The sequence below is a fragment of the Lactuca sativa genome, chromosome 4 (genome assembly GCF_002870075.4).
Source record: "Lactuca sativa cultivar Salinas chromosome 4, Lsat_Salinas_v11, whole genome shotgun sequence".
In the NCBI taxonomy this organism is placed as follows: domain Eukaryota; kingdom Viridiplantae; phylum Streptophyta; class Magnoliopsida; order Asterales; family Asteraceae; genus Lactuca; species Lactuca sativa.
The window spans coordinates 182,547,462-182,566,256 of record NC_056626.2 but is presented as its reverse complement, the minus strand read 5'-3'; the positions used below and the strand labels follow the sequence as shown (position 1 = coordinate 182,566,256).

The window sequence follows — 18,795 nt, the reverse complement described above, 5'->3', positions numbered from 1 at the left end:
ATAAATATAAACTCTAGAAAAATGACATGTGGCATATATACATGTTTATTTATCAGCTAGTATGTATATATATATATATATATATATATATATATATATATATATATATATATATATATATATATATATATATTCTAGAATGTAAGAGCCAAAAGCCTCCTTTGTTGCTTCCTTACTCCCTTGCCAGTATGCCGACCACCACCAGTGATCAACTATGCAACATTGTCGGAAAAAAAAACGAGAAACACACATAAATTGATAGTGTGTTTGTGTGTGTGCGTGATATCAAAATCGATCATTAAGAAGGGAGATGGAGCTCAAGGAAGACGAAGAGGGAAACACAGGGCAACAACTGATCGAGGAAGGGAGAAAGAAGAAGCATCGATGCTGCTAGTTCTGATTTAGCAACGACAATAGTGGTTGTGGCTAGAGATGACCGGGTGGTAGTCGATTTCTTACTAACCTCCATTAACCGTACATTTTAACCATATGAAACCCTAATTTCATCTATCAGCCGTCACCATCCCTCCTTCCATCCACCTTCTCTCTCATCCTCCCTAGCCTACCTATGAAGAACAAGTTTGCTGAAAAAGCTCCAATCCACCACTTTCCATCAACAATTTTCAATTTCATTGCCATCATTCCTCGTCCGTTGAAGTCCATACAAAGCCACTGAAAAAAAAAACCCAGAAAAACCACCTAGAAGGGTGAGCCAACCACCATTAGCGTCATATTTCACATGCAATTTCCACCACCACTACCATCAACAAGCAGAACTAATGTGAGAATGGAGAAGGACCAGTGAGAAGATGAGATAGAGAGAATTCTAGTGACTGTAAACCCTTTATAGAATTGACGATAACGATTCGGCCGTGGTGGGCTGATTTCAATTTTGAGAGATAAAGAGAAATATATGGATTTGGTGTGGGCCACATATTTAAATTTAATAACCTTTAAAGTAAATAGAAAAAAACCTTAAAAAATATTGTGAGTGCAATTTAGTCATTTCAAATTTGATATTGTGAGTGCAATTTAGTCATTTCAAAAAGATCATTTAACCAAATTTATTAAGATTTGAACCAAAACCCATCAAAAAGTATTTTTGTACTTTTTCTTTTCTAATTTTTATATAAGTAAAAGTGTTGTGCAAAAATAATTTTAAATTTTTTGAAAGTTCAAAATTATATAAAATATAAAATATAAAAAATTAAAACCTAAAACCTTTTAAAAGCTATTTGAAATTACTTTTGTGTTGTAAATTTTTATTGTAAACTAAAAGTTTTAAACTAACTTCATATAGGTCGAACAAGAATCTCTAATAATATCAGTATAAATGAACAAATATTTAGTACTGATTTGATGATGGCAACATATTTAGTAACACGTTTTAGAAAAAATGTTGTAAATTTGATGAAAAAAAAAAAACCTTCAATTTTGTGTTCTCTAAAATGATGCAATTGCAACTCATTTTAATAGAAATTCGTTTCTTGGTTATTTTTTATTATCTTAATTTGTCTAAAAGTTTTTTCTTTTTTTGTTTTAGTTTATGTATACTTGTGATATCCGTATCATCTAATGGTTCATACTTCATATAACATGCTCTTTAAATAATTGAAGAGGAGTTTTAGGTCAATTAAATTAAAAATTGTCATTTATCTTATGACTAGTGTACAATAATTTATTCTTACATATTTTATTTGACAAAATATAGAACGTAATTAAATTTTTACTTAATGACTTGGGTTCTTGATTTATTTCCATGGGGAAGCATAGAAAGTCAACTTTATAGAAAGCGTGTACAAAAAAAATGCTTTGAGTTCTTGTTCGACCATCCAGAAATTCTTGATATGTATAATAAAATAAAGTATGACTTCGACTTACGATGTGCCCATTTGGCAAAACCAAAGGTCATTGTAGCTAAGGAGTGTTTTTTATGTCTATAATATTAGCTGAATATATGCGTTAGAAAAAAAAAGTTGGTTAAAAAAAAGTAAAATAATAAAGTTTACATACGTTTTTTTTTTTTCTAATAACAAAACATCGATCAAGTAAAATAGTTTTAACATAGACAAATTCTATAGAAACCATTATAATTTGATTTAACTATCAAAAGATTTTACAAATTCTATAGAAACCATTATAATTTGATTTAACTATCAAAAGATTTTTTATAGTATAACTATTGAAAGTTTCTTTTATTTTTCAAAAACACCATTCTACGTTTTCTTTCCATTGTCAATAACAAACAACAAATTATTTTTTCAATGAATGATGATTTTGTTAAAAAAAAAGTTAAAACTATTGATGGTTAAGTCGAAAATAATTTTTTTTTGTGGTTAAATCAAACAATATTCAAACTTTTATGGTTTTTATAGAATTCAAAGTTTTATATAATGTTTTCTTTTAAATAGAACTCTTAGTGGTTAACATAGAAAAAAAAATCGGTGGTTAAACCCAAAAAAAAACAAACTATAATGGTTTTTATGAAATTTTATGTTGGATTAAGGTGTCTAAGTCAAATTAAATTGATATTTTATTGTAATTAGAAACAAAGTCCTTTTTGGTTTGTCTTCAGAACTAGAACTTGATTAAAATGACATTTATAGAGAATGTCAAGACGTGGTTATGATGGCCACGTCACCGTGTCTTCTCAAAATGTCTTCAATAAACAAAATAATACATCGACTCTTCTTAGTGCTTAGATCCATTCTCAAATTTTTCTTTCTGTAAAATTCTTCAAAATTTTCTCTTATTAAGTGGGAACCCCACACTTATTCACAAACATGGCCTTCATTTGTAGTCTTCACAAATTGCACGGGTTCTTCATCCATTAAGCTCCTTCACTCCTTCACGTATTTTTTAACACTACAAAATAAAATTAAAAGACTAGAGAAACACATGATCAATTGGTTAAACTAACATACACACTAAAAATAAAAACAAAAAAATAACGAAAAATCCAAAGGATAATAAAATGCAAAATCTTAAAAACCGAGTTGCCTCCCGGAAAGCGCTTCCTTTTGAAGAGTCATGAGCTGAACTCCTTTCCACTCTACGTTGTTTCGGCTGGGAGTGGAATCTCCTTTTCTCCCTTTTCTCTTTCCACTTGCATTTGTACGCTTGAACCCTTCTAATGTATGCCTTCTTTGAATTATCCTTCTTCTTTTATTAGCAACTTCTTCATGTTTATGCTTTACGCCTTTGTTCTTTCTTTTCACCTTTTTGCTCTTTTTCTCATCTTATTTAGGACCTTCCTTGTCTAACTCCACCTTGACCATTGTAGGCTCCTCTAATTCTCCACCTATATCATCATCAATTATCTCAACTTATTCATATAAATTATCTTCTACTTTATCACTTACTTCTTCCACTTAAGCCTTGGGTGTGGTGAATGCGATCACCTCAAATGTCATAGGAATTGAGGCTCTTGGCTTAGAACATTTTACTTTTTCACCATAGGGCTTCTCCAAAACCTTTAACTATTCTTCCATCATCTTTTCAATTTTAACTAGGTCATCAAGATCTTCTTCCATATCATCCATTTTTTACACTTCATCTCACGATTTTTCATGACTCACTTCATCTCGTGGCTTTTCATGACTCACTTTTGGACTCATTTCAAAAGTAATTTCTTCATCTTCCACATGAAGTGTGAGCTTTGAGTCATGGATATCAAATAGAGCTCTAGTGGTACTCAAGAATGGTCTTCCCAAAATTATGGGAAGGTCTTCATCTTCCTTCATGTCGAGAACCTCAAAGTCAACCGGAAAAATAAATTTTCCCACCTTCACTAACAAGTCTTTAATGATTCCTCGAGGGTAAGTGATCGAGTGATCCACTATTTGAATTGTCATCCTCGTGTATTGGAGCCTTGGTAGACCGAGATTTTTATAGAAAGAATATGGCATAAGGTTGATGCTTGCCCCATAATCAGCTAAAGCATTTATAGAAGTAGAGTTGCCAAATTCACAAGGTAGAGCGAGTTGCCATGGATCTCCCTTCTTGATTGGCAATCCATTGATGATAGCAGCTGAGCATAACTTATTAAGCACTATGGTTGATGCCTTTTCCAACTCCTTTCGATTAGTCATGAAATCTTTTGCAAACTTTGGAATCTTATCCATCGACTTGAGGAATAAAGCATTTATTGAGAGCGAGAGAACTTGTTCCATGAATTTATTTTGTTCCGGCTCAAGAGAATGCTTGAATGCTTGAGATGGGAATGGTAAAGGAGGCTGATATGAATGAAAAGCTGAAAAAATTTTGTCTTCCCGTGACCATGACATGGTAGAGCCACAACAACGTGGTGAATCATCCAAAGACAATTCACATTTTGTTTTTTTTTAGCTCTGGACTTCTCTTCTTTCAAACATGAATCAGGCTGTATAGTAGCTGTTTCATGAGTCATAAAGTGCTTAGAATGAACCTCTCCTTCGATGTAGATTACCATTACATGAGGTTGTGATTTTTGGTCTTGATTTCTAGGTGCTAACCTCTCATTAAAAATTGTAGTCAATATCCCAAGTTAAGTCTCTATATTCTTGATGGAAGTTTGATGATTTCTCATATTAGCATCAGTAGCATCATGTCGCTTTTCAAATGCTTCCATAAACCTATGAAGTACCGACTCAAAATCCATCTTCTTTTCGGGTGGTGGTTGCTCTATTTTGTAGAAACCCCGACTAGTTTGTCTATACTTTTCATCTTTTTGCTTCTTATACTCTTCATTTGGCAAGCACTCCTTTTAAGGATTCCTCCAATCTTCATCATACTTGTCTCCACTAGAGTAGCAAACTTGTGATTTTCGGTTACCATTCTCATCTAAATCACAATCCTTAGTTAAATGTGACCCACTATAATTATCACACGCAAGTATTATGGCATGGATTGATTGATCCAATTTCGTCATTCGCCTATCCATATTTTTCTAACTTTTCCAAAACCACAACCATGTTCTCGTTTCCTCTATCTCCTTTACCTCTAGTAACATCCTCTCGTGGGTTATGATACTCACGTGAGTGTTTTGCAAAATCTTTAATCAGCCTTGTAATGGTTTTTGACTCCTTCTTCTTCATTAGTCCTTGAGAGTCAAGAATTTATCTTGTTGTTACGTTCACTCCATCATAGAAAATGGACACTTCTTAGCAAGCCCATCTATCTCTCCCATGCTTCATATAACGACTCTCCAACCTCTTATTTATAATTAGCAATATTCTTCTTGAGCTTGGAGATCTTTGAAGGTGGACTAAATTGCTCAATGAAAGCATAATGAGATTTTACCACGTAGTAATGGATCTGAGCGCAAGTGACTTCAACCAAACCTTTGATTCACTAGTAAATGTCACCATAAGCATCCTAAGTAACGCAAATTCTCTTGGCACATTAGGAGCATTGAAGTAGTTGGAATGTCCTTAACTTCATCATTATGCTTGAATGCATCTTCGTACTCTTTCCCGACAAAAGGTATGTACTTGAGCATTTATAGAATGTGCCCTTTGAACTCGAAACTTCTTTTAGCTGGTATTTTGGGTGGGACAAGTCCTGGTCCATGTTCTTAACATATCCCCTTCTTATAATCTCCCATCGTCATTCTCGTGATATCTGCCATCTCTTCAACCTTGATTTTTATGTCATCCTCATCTGAACTTTCTTCGGTAGATGTTTCTGGCTTGTATCATACTTCCTTCTTACTTGGAGTCTTCTCAAAAAGCTCGAATTTCTTAGATTTGAAAGTATTTCTAGACTCGCCATGCTTCTTGTCTTTCTTCTTATGAAAATATGATTCTGGATCTTCTAGTTAAAGGACTATTGAAGTTTTGGATCCTTGGGTCATAAATCACTGCCACAAAAATAAAACAAAGCAAAAACACATAAAAGGAAGATAAATCACTAATCTCAAAATTAACTGAGATGAGACCACGACGTGATGAATAGGACCACGACATGGTTACACCTCAGTGAGAAAAAAAACTAATGCAACCAAAGTAAATTTTTGTGGTTTTTACCCCAAAAAAGGGTTGAATAACTAAAAGCAATTAAACTTTAAATCAAATAAACCATTCCCCAACAACGGAGCCAAAAACTTTGATGTGCATAAATGAACTTATCGGTCTTAACTTTATAACCTAACAAACTTTACTTACTATGCACTTATAGGAAGTGCACCTAGTTAGATTATAGTATAGCTCAGTTTAGTGGGTTGTCGAACACAGGGAAAGGAATTTAGTTAAATAAATTAACTAATTCTAATTAAACTTAGAAACAAACTTTGATTGGGGGTTTTTACTGATTTTGCAAGATCAGAAGAAGTTACTATCAACTAAGAATTAACAAGAAAAGAAAACAAATTAACTTCAAGAATTAAAAGAATACTTATGCTTAGATCTGATTTCACCTTCTCCTATGGTTGATTTTTAAAGGATTTGTTATATTGATTACCAATTATTTAACTAACTATTATGATCAAATATATAAGTCTTACCAATTTATGAATTACCAAACAATGATCATGAACAAGTTAAACATTAAATTGATAATAAGAACAAATTGGACTATGAATGATAGTTGTTACTTTCCTATGATCAAGTTAAGAAACCAAGAATAAATTATGCTCTCTAACAAAGTTAAAGTTACTAGCGTTAATTACTTAATCTAAGATTTGATTAATCTTAGCTCTAATCATTTAATGATCATAAACAGTTAATATACAAATTCATCCAAATAATATGATCAATTAGCATACAAAATCTGATTTATAAGCAATATAAACTAGAGTTAAAACATGCTAGGGTTTAAATATCAAACACAAGTGAAATCTATTTATAATCATCTAAATATCGAAATCAACACATATGGATTAAGTTCATCTTCACCAAACAAAAGTAAAAGGGTTTTAGCCTCTCATTGTAGCATAAAAACACATATAATCCATATAAAATAATCTAGACATGAGTAAAGATTAGCAAACCAACTAGATCAATGTGGATTTCTTCTAAATCTTTTTCACTCCTGTAGCTTCACTTGATTTCCGGTCTTCTTTTGGGTTTCCAAGGGTTTTCAATCATAATTCTTCTCAGAAAACCGATTTTATCCCTCTTCATTTGACCTAATGTTCGGGATTTAATAGTTGCTAAAATCTAATCACCACGTCATGGTTAACCGCCACCACGACGTGGTCTGCGAGTAAAACTCGTATCCTCGAAGTCAAATTTGCTGGTCGTGAATCTTCTTTTCACCATTTCGTGTTGGAGATCACCATAATGTGGTCTTTAGTCTTCTTTTCTTCTTCTTTTAATTTAGCTCCCGTTTCTTGCTTGCAGCTCCTTGTTTACTTCCTTTTTGTCCCAAGCAAGTCTTCGATGCTACAAAACATATTTTAAACATAATAAGCATCTTTTGTCCCAAAATAATCATAATTATTGCTAAAAGTATTAGAAATATGCATTAAATACATAGTTAATGATACACATATCACCTATTATATGAGTTTAGGCTGTGCCCGTTATACTCTTTAGGAAGTGCCCATTATGTAGGTTGGCCGAGGCCTATTATGCAAGTTGGGCGGATCCCATTATGTATGTTTGGGTTGGGCCCGTTATGTATGATGTATGCTTGTGACTAGGAGAGCAGGTAGATCGGTTCTAGAGCCGAGCACTTGTGTTGATGCATTGTATGTATGATGGAATATGTGGTATACTGGGGAAATCACTATGATTTATGCTTATAGTTGTGGATAAAAAGTTTCTAGAAGTGCTCAGCGGAACTATGCACACGCATCGAATATTTTGGTTTTTGTTGTTTTGTAATTCGACTCTGATAATATTATGGTTTCAAAAAAATGGATGTCACTTATTTTTTAAGATTAAGGTTTTGATTGGTTAATCTAAGTTTAAAATGAAAAATCTCCATGTAATTTTTGGGAGGTTACATGGAGATCAAAAACTCTTTCATTTTGCAGACGAGTAACACTGGTCAAAGCTGCTCTTGGAAACTTACCTACATATTATCTTTTTTGCTATATGATAGTTTCATTTTACTTACTTCGTTTTATAGTTTATTTTAACATATTTCATTCATAATTTAGCTATTTTCATTCATATTTTCCTCTTTGTTATTTTATGACTATTTCGCGTACTTTTTAGTTTCGTGAATGTAATTGAAGATTTTAAGGAGACCAGTAGAGCGAGATCTTTGGGAAGCAAATGGATTTAGAGTTCAATGAAAAATCATAGGCTAGAATAGTAATGAAGGCGATAAAAATCATGGGCTTTTTGATTATTTGAAGGTGTGGAGAAGATGAGCTTTGAATTTACAAGAAAATGGAAGAATATATGTGCATGTAGAGATTATTAACCGGGCGAATACGTGAGCTATGGGTGATTTCAAGAAGCCAAATTGAGCATAAAATGAAGAAAACGTTAAGAAAAATGGGCTATAAGCTAATTGGACTCGATTTGGGCCAGTTGGATAAGCTTTGGAGGCCCAAAATTCAAATTAGCGCCACATCAAGAGCCACCCACGTAGGGCTGCGTGACTCGTATATGGACCAATAAGGGTAGTTTTAGAATTTTATCTTGAGTGTTATTTGAGGAAGGTTTGTCACACCCCAAAACCACGAACGGCGGAAACGTTCAGGGGTGGAGGACGTCATGTACAATATCACAACAGTGTAATATAATAAACAAGCAACAACATCATCCATTGCATTATAAGTAGAGTTTTAATACATGTGTGTTCTTTCATAATGTACAACAATAAAATGAATAATCAAAATAAGGCGAGTCTTGTCTGTGCTCCATCTTCTCAAAAACATGGCCATCGCACCTGTCTAACTGATGACCTGCGAATACAAGTTATTTTGAAAGCGAGTATCAGCTTTAAAGCTGGTGAATTCACAAGTATTTATGTGTTATTGTCCTGTTTTGGAATGTTGTTAAGAATGTCATATACATCCTTAAATAGAACAGTTGATATAAGTATGAAATGTGGTCTTCTACCAAGACCCGAATGTTTTGTTATGACAAAGTAAAGTGATAGGTTTTCCTTTCTATTGACTAGTACTAAGAGTACTTAGTCTAACTCATCGTTTATGTGAATATATCACAAAATAAAGTAAAATAGGAAAATGATATGATAGTCTTCTACCAATACCTAAACGTTTTGTAAGTAAAATGATAGTTTTTCCTTACTATTGACTAGTACTAAGAGTACTTAGTCTAACTCATCGTTTATGTGAATATATCACAAAATAAAGTAAAATAGGAAAATGATATGATAGTCTTCTACTAAGACCCGAATGTTTTGTAATGACTAAGTAGTCTTCTACCAAGACCCGAATGTTTTGTAAGTAATATGATAGCTTTTCCTTTCTATTGACTAGTACTAGAGTACTTAGTCTAACTCCTCGTTTATGTGAAAGTATCACAAAATAAAGTAAACAGGAAAAATATAATCATGTAAGTGTTATTATCTTGGGTTACCAGGACAAACACGACATTGCCGAAGCGAAAGATAGACCCTATAAACATCCGAAGAGTGTTCCCTCATCCTCTGTAGCGGCAGCAGGGTGGAGGGAGGGTTAGTCCCGACATCAATATCCTAATACCGATCGTTAACCTAATGATCCTCCGAAGATTCACATCTCATCCACTGTTGCAACAGTTGGATAGAGGAATGCTTAGTTCCGTGGCCGACTCCTAATACAAGCGTTAACCTAATGATCATCCGAAGATTCACATCTCATCCACTGTTGCAACAGCAGGATGGAGGAATGGTTAGTTCCGTGGCCGACTCCTAATACAAGCGTTAACCTAATGATCATCCGAAGACTCACATCTCATCCACTGTTGCAACAGTTGGACAGAGGGGTGGTTAGTCCCGTTACTGACTACTAAGTAAGTAACAACCTTAAACATCCGTAGACATTCATCGACCACTGGTGCTAATCAGTGGGGTTTAGGAATGGTAAGTCCCGCCGAAATATCCCATTGAACCGGGATAGGAAAGATAATTTACACAGTAAGTACTGATAAATCATCCTCGTAGTTCTAAGTACAAGTATCTAGGTAAGTAAATACAGGATAATGCACCTAAGTAACAGGTTTCCTGTATGGTATTCATGTAAGTGTTTTCATGTAACAGGTAACTATATGTAAACGTATTCATGTATCATGTAATCCTAAGTGTACTCATGTATCATGTAAGGTATTGGTATAGACTCATGAATGAACTGACTCTTGTGTGATTCTTTGTAATAGGAATAAATGTTTGTTTCTTCTAACTATCCCTATGATAATGTACTGGAAAGTAATTGGTTGTTCAAGTAGATTTATGCACCCTTGCAACCCAAGAGTATTGGAAACTAAATGAAGGGTGAAAACTATAATCTCTAACATATAAATGAACATATGTGCATAAGTATAGTTTGATTCAAGAAGGTAAAATAATGGTTTTGCAAGATATCTAGGAGTTTTGAACAATAAGTAAGAGTGACTTGATGTCATTTTAATAAACATTTCAAAACTAATACTTTTGTTGTCAAGGTATTTTAAGATAGAAAACCATTTCATGTGACACCTTTTCAAATATGTGAAATCTACTGAGTGAAAACACAGTTATAAAATACATAAGATTGATTTAATAACATATTGTTTTCTACTTGTATTCCCCTCCCCCCCCCCCCCATTAAAGCATTTAAAATCATTTGAAACATTGATTAAGGGGTATGAACTCACCTGTTGTGGGTGATTCGGATGAACTGGTCGGTGTAGGATTGCTAGGTGTCAAGTGAGGACTTGTACACACACTACGATCCTAAGGAACATATAATCACACATATATGCACTCAATTAGTCTCAAATAACTAATTGATAACGTTAAGACATCTTAGCCATAATAAACACTTTATATAAGTGTTTTAAGCCCTAAGGATTGCATCTAAGCTATTGTGGGACAAGGCACTTGTGTTTAGGGTTCCTAAGGACCCCATATATGAGTTTACTCCTCATATACCATCACACATGGAATTTACAGTTGTAAAATCTTGAGTTTACAGGCGTAAACTCCAAGACTCAATGTCTTTGGTTGTTTTAAGGTGTTAAATAGTCCCTAGAATTATTCCAACTTGGGGGTTAAGTCCTTGGAAGGGTTTAAGGCCTAGAAACACTCCTTAGAGGAGTTTACGGCCCCAAGGCCATTTCCTTTGGAGTTTACGGCCATAAACTCCCTTGGAATGGTGTTTTTGTTGTTTTCAAGTCTCTTGCATTTGAAGGATAGGTTTTAGACATTTGTTTAAAGCTAATGAGGACCCTAGGCACACTTTGGTGCCGTTGTTTGGTGTTTACGGCCTAGGAGCATTACCAAGGCCGTAAACTCACTTCAATAGGTGGTTTTGATGTGGTTTTGTCCTTCAATTAAGTGGGAAACAATTCCATGTAAAGGTCTAAGGCTTTAGGTGTCTTAAAAGCACCCTTTGCTCCATTTCAATGGAGTTTACGGCCTAAGATACACTTGGGCTGTAAACTCCCATGTGTTTGTGTTCTTTGATTGTTTTCTTGTCCTTTATACACCTACAATTGAGTCTAAGGCAGTAGCATAACACAAGGAACAATCTAGACTCGGTTTCGGGAGTTTACCGCCCAAGAACACCTTGGGGAGTAAACTCCTAAATCTAGTGATTTAGCCTACTAAATCATGTTATTAACACATATAAAGCTTTATAACACTACTATAAAGAGGTACTCACGATTTGGGATAAAAACCTGAAGATCCGTGAGAGAGAAAATGGCTTTTCTCTAGTTGGAAATGCGAATAATGAATGAATTTGGTTCAGCATTCTATTTATAGTCCTGAGATATTTTTGGCAGAAAATATTTTTATTCCTGAAATGATTTCTAATATAACCGAGTGTTGGAATAACAGTGTTGCACAAAACCCTAGTGCAACCACTCTCCTGATATCTCCTTAAGTGTAAATCCTGAAAAACTGCCAAACTTATACCCGAAGTCTGGAATTTCACTGAAACTGTTCTAAGTTCTATTGTCTTCATATGGTTTGTTCAGAATGGAAATTTCGGGTTGTCACATCATCCCCCTGTTAAAGGGAATTTCGTCCCGAAATTAGAATTTAGACAAGTAAGTATGTACGAATGCTCGAGTCGTTATGTGAACTTCCTAATCGATTGGTTCCCGCACTCCTAAGTGAAATCGGGTTCTCGGTTGGTATCCCAATGAACCTTCACTAACGGGCGACGGCGTTGCTTCGTCCGCTTGACCTCTTGGTAGAGGTTCACTACGGTTCTAATACGAAGGCAAGGGTCTCGTAAATCTCGATCTCGTCGAGAGGGATTACGAAAGTCCTAATGGAAGGATACTGTTTCAAGTTCAAGACGCGAATGGGAAAATGTACGTTACTGAGTTCGCGGAGTAGGTCTAGTTTGTGAAATGCAAGACCGATTCTGGTAAGAATCTCGGAGGTCCTAACTATATTGGATTTTAGTCTTCCATGCTTTACGAAGCGTATTAAGCCATTCCCAGAGTGAGGTTTCCTAAAGAATTTGGTCTCTCACTTGGAATTCCCAAATGTTCTTTCTCTCGCTTACTTCCCAGTCAAGGGCCATCCCTTGCTGGGTCAACGTCGAAAGGGTTCCTGAAGTTTACGGGGAGTTCCGAATGGACTATGATAGTAGGTCTGTAAGACCTAGAATTTAGCAAATTTTCCATCGGTGACTATGGTGTCGACAAATTCCCAATGGTTTTGGATAATTTGACAGAGTACTCAAGAATTTCCACAACACTAATAGTGTGTCTCAGGAAATTTGACTCTAAATTTCAAAACTCTTGACTAGAGAACTTTGCGAAAAGTATCTCCAAGGGTAATGTTTCCCTAGGTTCTTTCTTACTACGAGGGTAGATAAGTAGTCATTATATGTAGAAATGACGAACTGATCTCAGTAAGAAAGGCGTACTCCACTCATTTAGCTCATGAATACTATGGGCGTATTGGTCCTATCCGAGGGGTATCACTACGGACTCGAAGTGTCCGTATCGAGTTCGGAGGGTAGTATTTATGACATCCTTCCCTAACACTCAAACGGGTGATATTCGGATCTCAGGTCCATTTTTGAAAGTAACACTCTCCCTGTGGTTGCTCAATCAACTCGTCTATGCGAGGAAGAGACAACGGTTTCTAAGGAAATCTTAATGAAGTCTCCGGTCGTCGAGGTACATAAGATGCACTCCGTCGACTTCTGGTAATAATAAGACCGGAGCTCTCAAGGGTAAGAAGCCTGGTCTCCTAATTCTATTGTTGAGTAGTTCGTTGTGTTGTCCGAGCTGTTCTTGTATCTTCCGTAGGTGTTTAGACTGAAGGCGATCTGGTTATAAGAGTCATACTGGGTTCTAAGTTTGTTCCTATGCCAATGCAATTACTCATACTCCTGGACAGTCTCCGTCCTGAAGTTCATATTAGAATTCATACGTGATTCAATGATCACAATTTCGTGTATACGAGTCGTATATAATTAAGACTGAAAAGGTAGTCGAATAACTGATTCTTCCTTAATCTCACATCCCATCGAGGGAACAGAAGTTAAAGTGGAATCATCAATTCTAAACCTGTAGAACATTGATTATATATCACTCTCATGTATACATTCCTCAGTGATAGATCAACCATATGAATCCTGGAATTGAACTTGACGTACTGCACGAGTAATACTGTAGGGATTCCTTCGGAAAGGAAAAGAACTATAAGGTACTCCTTGTATGAGTACTTCGGTGTTCTGATATAACGGCTTTGCCAAAAGACGATTTCTGAGAAAGAGATGCACGTATGGAGCTGGTATTTCGAGGATTAATTTACTCGAGTCGTATGATAAAGTCGGAAACATATGGAAACTAAAGACATTAGATTTGAACATAAGGCGTTAAAGACAAAACACAACAGTGCAACCATTAACAGAGTTACTGTACTTAGGATTTATTACAAGACTATTGCTGCGAAACAAGGTATACTACAAAAGACAACTATAGGCAACACGAGAGTCCCTTAACGGACGAAATCTCGCAAGAGATAAGACTCTGGTTGCAATAGTTTTAAACGTGTTTTTGTATATACTAAATACTGATGATTTGGAGGGAACCTATACTATATTAGGTTCCTTAACTGCCTTTTTGCATTCTGAGGTCAAACTCATCCGGATTTGTCGTTGTCCTTCTCCGATGGACAGTCCCTCTTGAAGTGTCCCATGACGCCACATAGATGGCATATCTGAGAGGTTTGGACATTGGTGGTTGAAGAAATGTGTTGGATCTGGATCCTGCAGTAACTAGCAGTATGTCCATTCCGGTTGTAGTATGAGCAGTGCATCTCCCTACAAGGTCCATGGTGGTGATAATTGCATTTGATGCATTTTGGGAGTTTTCCAGCATAAAGTTTGGCTGGTTTGGGGACCATTGGGACGTCCGAAGGGATGGTAGTAGGAGGTACTGATGTCGTAGCTGTGAAGGTTGTTACTGGTGGCTGTTTCCTATTCGCCCTTCGAAGCGACTTGTCCTTAGAGTTAGTCCAAGACTTTCACTTGTTACTTGGATTGGAATGATTTTTAACAATCCCGCTAACACCTGCGTCGTTAGCGTTCAAGTGGGTCAGAATAGCTGGCACGGCAGCCGAGACTGCAGCTTGAAAGGTAGCTGCATCAATCTGAATAGTTGGTGTTTGGTTGATGGGCTGATCGTCTTTCTTGGATGACATGATTCTGTTACACGGAAGGAAACGAATTTGTGAGTGAAAATGGTTAAATCTAAATGTAGATCGATCGCTCATGAAAAGAATAGAAGTATGTTCTCTAAAGTTCGACGTACATCCCTATGATGCAGTCCTAGTATGGAATGGAAGTATGTTCAGGAAAGTTCGACCTACATCCCTATGATGCAGTCCTAGTAAAGATCGGAAGTAAGTTTCTTAAAACGGTCTCAAGATGTTTGTTGTTCGAGCCGAGGTATTGTTGGTTGGTGAATAACATGATCCAACCATTACCAGAGACTTGGAGATGTCTCCGAAGTTAAATTACTATAGTCCAATGACTTGACTAGAGCATGTTACAAATAGACTCTAACGAAAGTATGATAAGAGTACTCGAATAAAGAACGACATAGAAGTTAGTCGACTGTCAATATCTTTGATATTCATGATGTACAGGTTCGGGAAAATGACCTTGTAAAAAGGTCTTACATCATAACCAGAGAAGATAGTTCTTGACAGCATAAAGACCTAACTAAAGTACTTACAGTACAAGATAGTTTCATAGAGAATGCCACATCGGGCATAGATAGGAACACAATTCCTTTCTAACAAGGAATATAAAGTAACGCATCTACTACTGGCGACGGTCATCCCTCTGGTGAACTCTCAGTTCAACCAGTTGGCGTTCCACATCAAGTAGGTGTCTTTCGTACACTCTCTGGCGTACCCGAAGTTCCATGACTTCCGCTCGTGATTCAGCCAGTGCTTGCAGTAGGGTTTCATGGTCTCTCTCAGACCTCTCACGAGCATGTTCAAGGCGACTGGTGCGAAGCACATGCATTCCTCCATTTGTATCAACTTTTGCGATACGTTGTAGAGCTGTCCTGCCCTGAATTTCGTTTCGGGCAACTCTTCGGATCATAATTGGCATGCTTCTGTCTGCTGAGCCCCCATTGCTCAGGTCATAGAATATTTGGTCACCATTAAATGGAATGGGCTGATCTTGTCCTTGGCTCCATGTTTCCAAACATTCCACCCACTCAGGCGTCGGGCCATGAAAAGCCGGACGAGGGTTAGGAATCGGAAAGGGAGCTGCCTGAGGTAGGTTCTCAACCTCGGGCTCGGAGATGGCATCGTCTGAAAGGTCTTCAGCATGGTGATCATTCAGAGGGATTGGATGATCATTATCTGGTTCTTCTCCAAACCATCCAGCAATAACTACGTTCGGAAGGAACAGGTTGTCGTGGGGATGGAATCCAGCCATGTTATCTACGCGAGAATTTGGGGTAAGAAAATAATTATTAGACGAACTATCTAGATAAATATTTAGGAAATCTTCATTAGTTCCATCGCTATTTGTAAAGTGCATACCAGTTATATGTAATCAACACATGATAGGCCTTCGAATAAGTGACCTCAACTCCAAATTCACAAGGAATAACGGTAAAGCAAAAATTTCACCGATTCTAAGTCTATAACATCCTAGTTACATATAACTTTAGCATATCCACTTAGCAATTATCAACTTAGGAATGAAGATTCCATTTTATTTCTCAAGTATAAAGTACTTATAGTAACACAAAACATCCCTATGGTATTTTAGACTTAGGTTCTGTTATAATGTTCTCATTGTGGTGATGTTGGTAAGTTTTTAGACTTGTTGCCATATCACAACCATTCTTGGGCATGTGCTAATCAATCTTTGGAACAACATAGTTGATCAGGCTATGCCACTCCCAAGACTGACCATACATCCCCAAGCTTACCTTTGATATTCAACAATCGTAATACTTTTGTTCTTGTCATTGTGACACTGATTTTAGTATGAATGCAGGCACGTATACTTTGTTAAATATTTTATTATTTAAAGGTATAAACTCTTAGACAGAGTGTTTTAATCCCATGTATTTATAGTTAGTATATCTTTTATGGGTTGATATACTTAATTCACTATAAACAATGCTCTGATACCAATCTGTCACACCCCAAAACCACGAACGGTGGAAACGTTCAGGGGTGGAGGACGTCATGTACAATATCACAACAGTGTAATATAATAAACAAGCAACAACATCATCCATTGAATTATAAGTAGAGTTTTAATACATGTGTGTTCTTTCATAATGTACAACAATACAATGAATAATCAAAATAAGGCGAGTCTTGTCTGTGCTCCATTTTCTCAAAAACATGGCCATCGCACCTGTCTAACTGATGACCTGAGAATACAAGTTATTTTGAAAGCGAGTATCAGCTTTAAAGCTGGTGAATTCATAAGTATTTATGTGTTATTGACCTGTTTTGGAATGTTGTTAAGAATGTCGTATAAATCCTTAAATAGAACAGTTGATATAAGTATGAAATGTGGTCTTCTACCAAGACCCGAATGTTTTGTTATGACAAAGTAAAATGATAGGTTTTCCTTTTCTATTGACTAGTACTAAGAGTACTTAGTCTAACTCATCGTTTATGTGAATATATCACAAAATAAAGTAAAATAGGAAAATGATATGATAGTCTTCTACCAAGACCTAAACGTTTTGTAAGTAAAATGATAGTTTTTCCTTTCTATTGACTACTACTAAGAGTACTTAGTCTAACTCATCGTTTATGTGAATATATCACAAAATAAAGTAAAATAGGAAAATGATATGATAGTCTTCTACTAAGACCCGAATGTTTTGTAATGACTAAGTAGTCTTCTACCAAGACCCGAATGTTTTGTAAGTAATATGATAGCTTTTCCTTTCTATTGACTAGTACTAGAGTACTTAGTCTAACTCCTCGTTTATGTGAAAGTATCACAAAATAAAGTACACAGGAAAAATATAATCATGTAAGTGTTATTATCTTGGGTTACCAGGACAAACACGACATCGCCGAAGAGAAAGATAGACCCTATGAACATCCGAAGAGTGTTCCCTCATCCTCTGTAGCGGCAGCAGGGTGGAGGGAGGGTTAGTCTCGACATCGATATCCTAATACCGATCGTTAACCTAATGATCCTCCGAAGATTCACATCTCATCCACTGTTGCAACAGTTGGACAGAGGAATGGTTAGTTCTGTGGCCGACTCCTAATATAAGCGTTAACCTAATGATCATTCGAAGATGCACATCTCATCCACTGTTGCAACAGCAGGATGGAGGAATGGTTAGTTCCATGGCCGACTCCTAATACAAGCGTTAAACTAATGATCATCCGAAGATTCATATCTCATCCACTGTTGCAACAGTGGGACAGAGGGGTGGTTAGTCCCATTACTGACTACTAAGTAAGTAACAACCTTAAACATCCGTAGACATTCATCGACCACTGGTGCTAATCAGTGGGGTTTAGGAATGGAAAGTCCTGCCGAAATATCCCATTGAACCGAGATAGGAAAGATTATTTACACAGTAAGTACTAATAAATCATCCTCGTAGTTCTAAGTACAAGTATCCAGGTAAGTAAATACAGGATAATGCACCTAAGTAACAGTGTTCCTGTATGGTATTCATGTAAGTGTGTTCATGTAACAGGTAAGTATATGTAAACATATTCATGTATCATGTAATCCTAAGTAAGTGTACTCATGTATCATGTAAGGTATTGGTATAGACTCATGAATGAACTGACTCTTGTGTGATTCTTTGTAATAGGAATAAATGTTTGTTTCTTCTAACTATCCCTATGATAATTTACTGGAAAGTAATTCGTTGTTCAAGTAGATTTATGCACCCTTGCTACCCAAGAGTATTGGAAACTAAATGAAGGGTGAAAACTATAATCTCTAACATATAAATGAACATATGCGCATAAGTATAGTTTGATTCAAGAAAGTAAAATAATGGTTTTGCAAGATATCTAGGAGTTTTGAACAATAAGTAAGAGTGACTTGATGTCATTTTAATAAACATTTCCAAACTAATACTTTTGTTATCAAGGTATTTTAAGATAGAAAACCATTTCATGTGACACCTTTTGAAATATGTGAAATCTACTGAGTGAAAACACAGTTATAAAATACATAAGATTGATTTAATAACATATTGTTTTCTACTTGTATCCCCC

The 18,795-nt window shown here is 35.9% G+C and overlaps 1 protein-coding gene across 1 annotated transcript; it reads right to left on the bottom strand.

The window, feature by feature from the left end:
- Nucleotides 1-3,557: 3,557 nt before the first annotated feature.
- Nucleotides 3,558-4,286, bottom strand: LOC111900829 (uncharacterized). The gene has a single exon (XM_023896716.1). It carries the CDS (start codon nt 4,284-4,286, stop codon nt 3,558-3,560), a length of 729 nt encoding a protein of 242 aa, XP_023752484.1.
- Nucleotides 4,287-18,795: the final 14,509 nt, after the last annotated feature.